This window comes from Carya illinoinensis, chromosome 11 (genome assembly GCF_018687715.1).
Source record: "Carya illinoinensis cultivar Pawnee chromosome 11, C.illinoinensisPawnee_v1, whole genome shotgun sequence".
Classification (NCBI taxonomy): Eukaryota; Viridiplantae; Streptophyta; class Magnoliopsida; order Fagales; family Juglandaceae; genus Carya; species Carya illinoinensis.
In genome coordinates, this window is record NC_056762.1 from 37,672,510 (window position 1) to 37,684,810 (window position 12,301).

The following is a 12,301-nucleotide window of genomic DNA, read 5'->3' on the forward strand; positions in this document are numbered from 1 at the left end:
CTCTTTATCAAGTTGATCGATAGCTTGGTGGCTTGGTCGGCACATGCCCCTAGATATTAGGCTCAACCTCGGGGCCTTTTGGGCTAGGGAAAAAAATTCCCTAACACTAATATTACAATTCTCAAATGAAGAGATACACCTAGGCCTGCAACCCGATTAAAAATAGTCAGATCTGTGCCTGATCCGATCCGACCCAACTGGCAAATCGCGCCAACCCGACCCAACCCGTCCGTACATGCGGTTCTGTACGGACGGATCGGTTTTTTTTTTTTTTTTTTTTTTTTTTTTTTTTTTTTTTTTAAATCTGAAGGTTCCTACAGGTGAGTTGATTATCTGTTTTTCCCATACGAATCAACATCAATTCATTACTAAGGAGTGAGCAAAATAATAGTACAAAACTATCAATAAAAAAATTGCAAAATAAACATCTTTTTCTATACAATTACTGTTAAAGCCATTAAAACCTATTAAAACCAATTCCATAGTTTGAGAAGGCAGCAACAAAATTCCCCTGCATCCCTTATAATTCAAAAACCTCCGCTCATCCTTGGGCTTCCAAAGCTACTACCTACATTCCATTTTAATCCACCATTTTGCAAGTGAATCTACAAATCCAATATCAAAGGTTTAGAAACTAACATTGGGGAAAATCAAATTAGAATTTTTAATTCATGCAAATCATATACAAATGAGTGAAAATAAAAATCATACCATTCATATAGAGCATAAGCCTTGAGTTACTCCTCAATCTCATCATAATAAGCAAAGCTTGATTTTGGACCAAACTCTAAACAAAAACATGATGATTATTAAAATGATATAAAAATAAATATTATGAAAAAATTTAATAAATATGTAAATAAGAAATAAATTCATTACCTAATTCCGCCTCAAAGCTTTCAATATTATCCAAAGAGGCACGAAGATCAATGGGTATTGGATCCTTCAACCAATTTTGTGTACAAACAAGTGCCTCAACTGTTCTTGGAGATAGTGAACTACGAAATGGGTCAAGCACACGACCCCCTGCACTGAAGGCTGACTCAGAAGAAACTGTAGAAACGGGAATGGCCATTACATCCTGTGCAACTTTTGCCAAAATAGGATATTTTACTTCATTGATCTTCCACCAATCCAAAATATTAAAATTTGGAACTCGTGCCTCACATCCATGTTCTAAGTACTGATCAATCTCTGATTTGTTCATCAAATTAGACTCAATAATTTCTTGCTCATACTCAATCCAAAAACTCTGTTGAGAATCAGAATCAATCATAGTAGGATCAACTGAGGAATGAGGCTCAGAATAGGAAACTCCACTTGAACTCCCATACACAATACTATACTCCCAGTAAATGTCCATCATCAAGTGTTTCACTATTGCAATCATTTCTTCGACTAAATTACCACCATATATCTTTTTGAACCAAAAATACAAAAGACTAAATTTACATCTTGGATCAAGAACAACAGCAATAAATATCAACAAGTTTGTCTTTTCAATTGATCCCCAATATTTGTCATACTTAATCTTCATATTTTCCGCCATACATTTCAACACTGCATCATTACTTTGACTCATTTTTGACAAATGTGATTGTATGCCACAAAGCTCTTGGAAATATGAATTAGATGTGACATATAAAGAGCCAGAAAGTCTCACAGTAGCATCATAAAAAATCTTCAAAAACTTTATTAATACTCTAACTCTCTCCCAATCATTAGAGTTAGGGGGGCCCAAGTTCACACTACGACAATAACGAACAAAAGAATCATCATCTTTCTCCAATCGCAAAAAAGGCTTTTTATATGTTTCTGCAACTTCTAGCATTAGATAAGTCGAATTCCATCTCGTAGAAACATCAAGACATACCAATTTTGTACAATCAATTTTCTCCTTCTCTATACACTTTTTGCATTTCTCCATTCTTGCGGGAGATGATCTAACATACCTAACTGCATTGCGCACCCTTATGATTGAATCATTACAATCTCTTAGCCCATCATTCACAATGAGATTCATTATATGGGCACAACACCTGATGTGAATATACTTCCCTTCAAACAAATGACCTCCTACAAATTTTCTCAAATAATCAATGGCAACATCATTTGAGGAAGCATTGTCAACTGTAACAGTAAAGATTTTGTCAATGCCCCAATCTTGTAGACATGAATCTACACACTTTCCAATAGTTTCTCCTTTGTGATTAGGGATCATACAAAAGTTTAGAATTCTTTTGTGTAGTTTCCAGTTAGAGTCAACAAAGTGTGCAGTAAGACACATATAATTTAAGTTTTGAATTGACGTCCATGTGTCGGTGGTTAAACTAACCCGCCCAACCGTCTTAAAAATTTTCCTTAACTTCTCCTTCTCCATTTTAAACAGTTTAATACAGTCTCTTGCTGCAGTGGTTCGAGATGGCACTTGAAACCTTGGTTCAAGAGATCTACATACCTTCCTAAATCCCTGGGCTTCTACTATCCTAAATGGAAGCTCATCACAAATGATCATTTCAGCAATTGCCATTCGTACAGTTTCCAAATCAAACTTATGTGCATTTGCTGAGTTACTAACATCACTATCTCCAACTCCCTCAAGAGGCCCATCACGACTCATATTCTGTTGATCCGTAAATCTGATTCTATGAGGATGTTGTTTACAAATACCAAGATGTTGCAGCATACTTGATGTACCATGTCTTTTGGGATGACAAGAGTAAAGCTTGTGACAATAATTACACTCCGCTTTTGGGTCATTTAAAGGGCATCCATCTATTTTAGTGAAATGATCCCACACTACTGAGGGGTCCTTATTTGCCCTCCTTTTACGAGGAGGGAGACTTGTGTCACTAGACAAATTAATATTTGATGCCTTTTGTGATCGGTTATCCAAAGGAGTAGCCGTCTCATTATCTCTTAAATTGGTATGAGTGTCACTTTCGAAGCAATCCATATATGAACTGACATATAATATTACACACAAAAATCAAGATATTAGTAATGCATCCAGCCTCACACACACAAATATAAAACTGGTACAAGAAGCAATCCATATATGAATTGATTATTTATTTATTGCAGGGTTTTATGGCATTAATTTAAGAATAATAAATGATTTCAAGGCCACCAACATTTTTCATTCTGTCATGAAGAGCAAGTATTAAGGTAAATATCAGCAGTCATTTAAAAAAAAAAAAAAAAAAAACCCTGTACAAAGCAGCTCTAAATCAGGGGTTTTTATTTTTTATTTTCTTATAATGAATTCAGGGACTCTTTCCAGCGCATTGCACTGGTGTGCAACTAGTTAGTTCTATTTTAAAGAAAAAATCATTTATAAATCCAGGGGCTACAGTTATACATTGGCTGTTCACCTTAACGGAGAAAGTTTGCTCATTGAGCAACAATGCACATGCTATAGTTTGAGTATTTTATGCTATTTCTTCAAAGCAAGCACTGGCTTTGCCGAAGCCCAAGTACACGTAAATAGGCTATGTTTAGAAGGTTTTTACTAGACAAGATGGTTGTATCTACTTTTTGCTCCCTACCTCTTATATCTGGTCAGAATTGTACAGACAATACATTCTACTGAGCCCATTAACGAAGTAAGATCAATTTATTTTGGTTGTGACCACAAGTACTTACAGAGTTTTTCCAATTAAATTAGGAAGAAAAACATTTTCAAGCTGGCACAGGGAGAGTACATAGCTCCAGAAAAAATTGAGAATGTATATGCAAAGTGCAAGTTCATTTCCCAGTGCTTTGTATATGGTAAGAAAGTGCTTTGTATGTGTATTTTTTGACTTGAAGTGCATATGTGTCATCATCAGGCGCATACGTAGAAGACTAAAACTAATGATGAGGTTAATTTGCACGTATACACTACCATGTTGTTGTTCATTATTGTTTCCACAAGCCCTGAGTAAACCCAATACAATTTCCCAATCATTCAAAGAAATCCTTACAATGGCTATTTTAAGACATCCACTACTTTCACACGAAGAAATGCAGTTATCATCTTATCTTTTGGTCAATTTTGCAAACATGATACAGACGGAACAAGGAAAATCTATTGAGTCCAGGATTCCAGCTCAAGCATCTAAATGTGGTCACTTCTATTAATCAACCATTTTGATGAGGAATGCCTCAAAACCAAACTAATCCTGAAGTGCATTGTCTATATTCAGAATGACAGAATTCTTATCCATGTCATCTTTGCCAAAAGAGCAAAAAGCAGCCAAACCAATCGGAGACACAATATAACCCGTCAAAGAAATAGTGCAGAACAATGAACTTCAGAAAAATGCCCAAAAAAATTCATGAACTTACGTAATGCCAGTCCCTGAAATATCAAACTCGAGATGTATGCAGGAGCGATCAGACTCAGGTTTGTGAAGCTCTTTTTGACCAGCAACAGTAACTCTTCAGGAAAAAGAATTAAAACCAACTTCAGTAAACACTAATAAAAATGACATAACCAAATGCAGATATCCATATCAATGCAGTTAGAAACGAAGCTCTAAAAACAGAGAGGGGATCATCTTTTTATTGCAAACAGAGAGAGGAAGGATCCGGGGCACAAAATAATCGCTCAATTCAGGGGAAAATGTGTTTAATAGAGGGACTTACCGGCTTGGACAGCGAAGACGAACGGCGAAGTCGAACGGCGAAATCGAACGGCGAAGTCGAATGGCAGTGGCTAGGGTTTCTAAAACTAAGAGGAAGAGCTTGTGCAGTGAAAGTGTTACAGCGGATCTATCGGTTTCGACCGATATGGATTTCTCTCAACCCGTAGGTGACTTGGATCCGAAGAACCCGGCATTTGTCGGGTGGGCTCAACTCGGTTTCATCGGACGGACCGGCCCAAGGCCTTTTTTGCACACCCCTAGATACACCTAATTTATTTTGTTTTTAAATTAAATGTTGTCAATATTAATAATTTTATATGTTTATTAATATGTTAATTGATCACCTACGTACCCTTTGAATAGCCTGACAGTGGATTTTTTTTTTTTTAGGACCTGACAGTGGATTGTTGACTTGGCAATTTCGGACCCTTCATTTAGGTTCTATTTAAAATATTTATTAATGTTATTTTAAAAATTTATAAAAATAATAGTAAACGTCTTAGAATTACGTCCGACGTTTTTGTGGTCTAATTTTGATCACGTTGATCAGCATTATCTCGCCAGTGACCAGTTATCTTCCCGCTTAGTTGATTAACTAATTAACCATCCCTAGCCGAAGTCTGCAATAATAGCAGCAGTAGTAGTCGTACGTGCACCATCTATACATGCACGCTATAAATTAGTGGGAATATCACATATATGATTCCCTACTTACAAATAGAATTTATGGATTCTCGTCCATCTTTGTGGTGGCTGCTGCTCTTTTGGCCCACATTCTTACTTTTTCTGATGCAAAACCAGCAGTTTGCCATAGCAGTGCATGCGCTCCGCACTGCAGGAACTACTCTAACAAACGTATCCAAGAACTTTTACTTCCCAAACTTTAACCCAAACCTAAATCCTTACAAGATTCAAGACATGATTACGCTTTTAGGAAGCTCCAAAATCTCACAAGGTTTTATTCAAATCCCTGATGCATCAGCATTCACAGTTGATCATCATCCTACATACAGAGCAGGCAGAGCCATCTATGCCTCCCCTGTCCGGCTTTTTGACCCATTAACCCGTACCCCAGCTTCTTTTCAAACTACCTTCTCTTTCAAATTGACCGCCGCCACCAATGACTGGTCAGTTTCCGGCGAGGGTCACGGTGGCGAAGGAGGCCTTGCTTTTATTATCGTACCAGACGAGTTTACGGTCGGTAGGCCGGGACCCTGGCTCGGCGTCCTTAATGATGTATGCAACCACTACAAAGTCTTCTACGTGGAGTTCGATGCGACTCTCGACCCAGAATTTGGGGATCCCAATGATGACCACGTAGGTGTCAATCTCGGCAGCGTCGTTTCTTTCAAGACCGCAAATCCATCAAAAGCAAACGTTTCTTTACACAGTAACATAGTTCATCGAGCTTGGATAACCTACGACGGTCAGCGTAGAAGGATCGACGTCCATCTCGGATCGGATGGATACTCTAAGCCATCGGAACCAATTTTATCTTTTCCGCTAGATCTCTCACCTTTCCTTCAAGAATACATGTTCGTCGGGTTCTCGGCCTCCGCAGGAAAGTCAACAAAAATTCATAGCGTTTTGTCTTGGAACTTTTCATCTACGACTCAAACTTTGTTGCGGAAGCCTTCCGCAAGAATTTGCCATAGAAATTTGGCTCGCCAAGTCTCCAAATATACCGATAGTGGTTACAGAGCCCCGCCGAGCAGCTTCTTGATCTTTGTTGCGGTGCTTGGACTTTGTACGTTGGCTTTGAGCTCTTACTATTGCAACAGTATGCGCAGGGAGAGCACAGAGTCATTTATTCTTCTGGCTGACAAGAAGCAGAAGCCCACGTCACCGAAAAAGCCTCGCCGGTACACGGTTGTTGAAGTTTTCAAAGCCACGCGGCGTTTTGGAAAATCAGAAATATTGGGAAGTGATTTTAGAGGTGTTCTGTACAGAGGAACACTCCCTAATGGGCGTCATGTGGCGATGAAGCGGTTCTCGAGTCAATACCTGAAATCATCGCGCTTGGCTACGAGGCGAGTTTTACAGAGAATTGATGAATTATCCCAGATTAATCATCCGGGTTTGACTCCTATTCGTGGATGGTGTTGCGAGAAATACGAGACGATCATTGTGTTTAACTACTTTCCAAATGGAAGCCTAGATCGTTGGTTGTATGGACTGGATGTTCTCCCTTGGAGTCTGCGATTCAAACTCATCAAAGAGATTGCAGAGGCATTGTGTTTCCTCCACTCTAAAGGACTCGCTCATGGAAACTTCAAAGCCAGCAGTGTCTTTCTCGACCTTAATAATCAAGCTGTATTGGGTGATTATGATTTCATCTTCTTTCAAGGAGATAAGGCTGGGCCAGCTGAATCGGTGGCTAGCATGAACGAGGACGTGTTCTGGTTCGGGATGCTCGTGTTGGAAACCATAGCAGGAAAAAAGACGGTGGCGTTGGGAGGAGGCGTAGGAGAGATGAGTGTTTTAGGATTTGCATGGAGCATGCATGAGAGCGGAGAGAAGGCAAAGGTGGTGGACGAGAGGGTATTGGGACTTTGTGCTAACTCAGAACAGGCGGTTCGCGTTCTGGAAATCGGTCTGAGTTGTACATTGAGCAAGAACAACGGGAGGCCGTGTATGGAAGAGGTGGTGCAGTTGTTGAATACACAGAAACCGGTCCCTAAGCTGCCACCGAGTCGACCAGCCGAGCTGTTTCCAAAGCAGAGTAGTACTGCACGCCTATCTGGCCGGGCTTGATCTCCCAGCATTGGCAAACTAGCATAAGAAAAAGGTGTACTTAATTAACCTCAAAATGTATAATAAAAGGTGAAGTTAGCACGCATGCGCGCATGGTTGACTCTTCAATATTGGGAGGTGTATCCTTCGACCGAGTGAGATATTGCAGGTTGATCGCTTTCTCGCGAGCTTCTTTTTCCCACCGAGCAGAAATTGCACCTAATTAAATTAATAAAATGACGATGATTAAATGCAATACTTTAAATTATAAATAAAGGAAAACACTAAAGCCCCAAAAGAATCTAACAAAGAGTTCTACGTACTATGTTGCAAGTCAGTTTGAAGAATTGTTTCCTAAAGTAAACACTATAGACACAAAGGGATCTTATAGAGGGATCACACACTGATAATGTGCCACGTATTCCTTTTTTTTTTTTTTCCTTTCTCCCCCTTCTCTCCCTGTACCTTTCCACTCCCATCCTCCTATGTGCCTCTCTCTCCCCCCTCCCCGCACCAACCATGGTGGTCAAGGACCATCCCAGGGTATACAAAAGTCACTAGCGGTCCAAGCGACACCTTCGACTAGGACATGGGAGCTCACAGTAGAGGTAGGGTCGCGGCTTGCCGTGCACATTTTGTGCACTATACATAGCTGGTTGCAATGTGGTCGTGGTTGCATGGCAAAAGTGGTCACAACTTGCATGACCGACATCCGATGGCCAAGGTGGTAGGGCGTGGTTGGGGTGGTCGCAGCACGGGTTGCAGAGTGGAGAGGCACATGGTGATCGCGGTGTGGCTAGGCGATCTGTCAGGACCCCAACAAAAATTGCACTAGGACAAGGTCCTAGACATACGTGAACAACTAAGATCAGGCCACTTATGGGATCAAACCTAGCTTTGGAGAACTTCTCTAGGGATGTAGTGCAGACCCTAGGAAGATTGCGGGAATGGCACATGTCAATTCAAAAATGGCTCACGTCTCTCCATTTAACTAGGCCATGGCTTAGCCCTGACAACCCATTGACACTACTGTTGGCATGCCCTAACAACCCATTAACACTGATGTTGACATGCCATGATAGCCTCACAGGTCATGCCTTGACAGCCCCACGGGCCATCAACATGGCAGCACCACCAGCAAGCCATGGCACATGTATAACAGCCCCATAGACATGCCATGGCACTCACTCGGCAGCACTCAGCAAGCATTAGACATGACTTGCCCATGACAACACATGGCTTGGCCATCAGCATGCCAAGGCCATGGCAAGACATGCTCACCACGCACTGTAGTAGTAGCGAGGGTAGTGGCATATCCCATCAAGTATGCCATCTAGCATACTGCTCCAGCCCGTGCCTTGCTGCACCAATGCTCAAGCCACCTACCTGGGCCACGTAGGCCACTTGCCTAGGCCATGCAAGCCAATGCACGGCAACATGCTATGTCCATAACCAAGCCAACGCACGGCATCATGTCGTGCCCATAAGCATGCCATGGACCAGGCCATGGCAAGCCCATGTTGTACCCATTTAGCACACAGCAGCCAGCGAGGCTGTTGGTCCAAACCGCGTGCCGCACAGCATGCACTAGCACGCTAGCAAGGTTAGTAGGCAGGCCTAGCAAGCCTGCCCAGCCAGCGTGTAGCGTAGAACACAGGCCAGCCTAGCACGCATGCGTGTGTAGGCCATGCCAGGCCTAGCACATGCTCAAGCCACTTGCTTGGCCAACGCGTAGGCCACTTGATTGGCCAACATGCATGCCATCAACTTGGCCTGCGTGCAAGCCATGCCAAACCAGCACCTAGCCAGCACCATGACAAGTTGTGGGCCCTCATGGGTCCCACGACCAGATTTTATTAATTTTTTTATTTTAAGTATTTTATTATTTATAGGACCTATTTAGGGTTTCTACCTTGTAAGCTTATAAATAGGACCCTTAACTTTTATTTTTACATCTTTTGGCAAATTTCTTTGTGGACGGATTATTTGTTCTTAAGATCTCTTATCGGTGATTAGTACTTGGGCTATTTGGGTGCAACCTGTGTGAATCCCAAATAGAGGATCAATACCTTGATGTTTGTGGACGAGTGTTGATTCGTTTATCAATCTTATGAGTAATTTTGTTTCTCTTTTCCATTATTGAGTTACGATCTTGTTATTTACTTTTGTTTGCATAATCATCATTTGCAAATTCTATTGTTCATCACGCCTCCATCAATTCCATTGATTCATCCATCAATCCAACACACTATATCTACTTTTCCACGAAGATCTAGCTTTGTTGGCCTTTCCATAAGCTTTCCATTCACTTTCCTATCGCCCAAACACTATTGTAGCCTTCATTCATCCATAATTCATCCTAGATCTAATTCTCATCACCATAAAACCCTAGATCTAACTTAGATCTAGTGCCTCCATAATTTCTACCCAAAACCCCTAGATCCATAAGGATTTCCTACATTTTAGGAAACCCTAACCTCACTTCTATATTTACAATACTACCCTTGGGGGCGCCAACCATAAACCTTAACCCTAATCATCCTTAAGTGGCACCAACCCTAAAGTGAGATCCCACCATTTGGCCATCTTAATTCCTTACACCAAATTCATTCCATCAATACTCTAATTCATAACCACAACACAAACCATCCATATTCACTAAATCTCAGTACTCAAGTTCAAGGACTCAAGTAAGGGCAAGCAAGAGGAATAGGCTTTTCAATCATAGTTGGAAGAAGCGGATCTAGAGGACCTTATTGTTTAGGGACTAGACCGAAGTCCCTAACACTGTCGCGGTATGCGTGGTCGACAGCCCGTGGCTAGGGTGGTCGGGAATTGCCTACGCGAGTAAGGTAGAGGGAAAATGGAAGAGGGGAGGGGAAACGTACGAAGAAAAAAAAAAGATGACACATGGCACACTAATAGTGTACCACATCAGTGTATGTGATCTCTTTGTGGGATTTCTTTATGTTTTTAGCAGCCTTCATAAATAAATAAACAAACAGAATTAAAGGGTCAAGATTTCAACAAGCATTTTATTTCAATTGGTACAATACAAATAAAAGGAATTAAAGAACTCAATCTGGGACCATTAATGACTCCTGCGATACTTTTCTAGTACTATTCTTGGATAAATCAAAGGGGAAGCTACTGACCTTTGGCAGTTTTGTTATAGTCCGGCTTGCAGATTGTAATGCCAAGGCAAACATGAAATTAATTTGAATTAGGCTAAATTAGATTTATTTGTTATGAACTAATTGAAAGAGAGATCTAGCTAGCTACTTCCTAGATCTTTGTCCTGACTCCTACTTAAAGGAAGTATTAACATTGAAGCCGATGGACGTTAAAGTTTCCAGTGGCTAATTATAATGCCTATTTGCAGCCTTGCTGGATTAATCCACCCTCCAGAGTGGGAGGGATGGGGATGGAGTGGATCGGAAGGATATATATATATATATATATATGAGTGATGATCTAGGGTTGTTGAATATATATATATATGAGTGATGATCTAGGGTTGTTGAATCTCCTGATCATGTTGTGCATGCATGTTAAAGGAAGAAGTGCGATGGTATATAGATCTCACGCACGAGGTAGGCAAGCCACATGTGAAAATCATCTACCGATCTTTGAGAGCTGGCATTTCCTGTGGTGCCTGAAGAATAGGCGATCAGGGAGACAAGTGGGGTGGCACATGAGAGGAATGGAACATGAACTAGGGATACACATACATATGACACTATCCATGAATTCGACAAGTACACCTCGCGGACTTGAGTTTGATATAGATTGATTTAGGTCAAAACATGTTGATCTGATAAGGCATGAATTAGTAACGAGTCAACCATAATCAATCCATATAACACGAATAAATTCTATTTTTAAATTTTATAAATCTTTAGCCTTATATGCGCCCTCTTTTTGGTGTTGAGAATATGTGATCTTAATATTAGTATTTGACTACATAATATATCTTAAACTAGTAAACTTTTTTTGGTAACATATAATTTTATTTTATGAAAATATTAGTTTTGATATTGATATACATTATTGGTTTCAATATTGATAATAATATATTTTATCATGAATCTAGCTATAATTGTGATTTATTTATATAGTTATCATTATATTGTATATGAAATCATATTATTCAGGTTACAAAGGAAATATTGACGTAGCGGAATCGTATAAGAAAAATAAAACTCAAGAAGAACTATGTCTTCCGAACCACGAGCCACCAGTCTTATTGATGAAACTCAGTAAAACTTAGAATTATTCAAAGATGAAAAACTGCCTCCCTCCCCTGTATTCGGTCCCCTTATACCCAGAAAACCAACTAAGGAACTTATTTTAAAAGGAAAGATATCGCTAGCACACTATCAACTACGGAAAGCTTATTAAAAATGGAAACATTAAAACTGGAAATGAAATATGCAATAATTTGGAGAGCTGCTGAAGAGCTCCTCTGTTTACGGCACTTTCCTCTTCAATCCCGATAACTCATGCTAAATCTGCTGCATCAGATTCTTCCCCACTCGGAAGGAAGCTCGACCTCGAGCTATAGTCAGGATAGAGTGCTTCATCTGGAGGGTGGTACTCAAAAATATCTGCTACATTGAAGGTAGAGGAGATTGACATGTTATCAGGGAGGTCCACGACATAAGCATTATCATTTATCCTTTTCACAATTCGGCATGGGCCGAACTTCTTCTTCTGCAACTTATTGTAAGTCCCAGCTGGAAAACGCTGCTTGCGTAGGTGCACCATGACCAGGTCCCCTTCTTGGAAAATTTTAACTCGCCTATGCTTGTCTGCCGCTTGTTTGTATCTTGAGTTAGCCTTTTCCAAGTTGACACGAACGTCTGAATGGACTTGCTGAATTCTCTCTGCCATGTTCTCTGCTGCAGTACTAATTCCAGGAAGTCTTGGCAGGGGAATTA

General features: G+C 40.4%; 2 protein-coding genes across 2 annotated transcripts; one reads left to right on the forward strand and one right to left on the reverse strand.

Annotated features, from left to right (window-relative positions):
- Window positions 1–388: 388 nt before the first annotated feature.
- Window positions 389–3,063, reverse strand: LOC122282021 (zinc finger BED domain-containing protein RICESLEEPER 2-like). Its single transcript, XM_043093927.1, has 3 exons — window positions 880–3,063; window positions 712–787; window positions 389–605 (listed from the first exon to the last, which is right to left on the reverse strand). Exons 1-2 carry the CDS (start codon window positions 2,954–2,956, stop codon window positions 738–740), a joined length of 2,127 nt encoding a protein of 708 aa, XP_042949861.1. The 5' UTR covers window positions 2,957–3,063; the 3' UTR covers window positions 389–605; window positions 712–737.
- A 2,291-nt stretch (window positions 3,064–5,354) lies between these two features.
- Window positions 5,355–7,382, forward strand: LOC122282462 (L-type lectin-domain containing receptor kinase VIII.2-like). Its single transcript, XM_043094411.1, has one exon. The coding sequence runs from the start codon at window positions 5,355–5,357 to the stop codon at window positions 7,380–7,382; it is 2,028 nt and encodes a 675-aa protein (XP_042950345.1).
- The last annotated feature ends 4,919 nt before the right edge of the window (window positions 7,383–12,301 follow it).

Bases quoted from the DNA above. Each gene is read 5' to 3' on its own strand.
- LOC122282021 (XM_043093927.1), bottom strand. From the start codon at position 2,956: ATGGATTGCTTCGAAAGTGACACTCATACCAATTTAAGAGATAATGAG. The intron at 788-879 runs GTAATGAATTTA...GTTTTTGTTTAG, and splicing joins AAGCTTTGAGGCGGAATTAG to AGTTTGGTCCAAAATCAAGC.
- LOC122282462 (XM_043094411.1), top strand. From the start codon at position 5,355: ATGGATTCTCGTCCATCTTTGTGGTGGCTGCTGCTCTTTTGGCCCACA.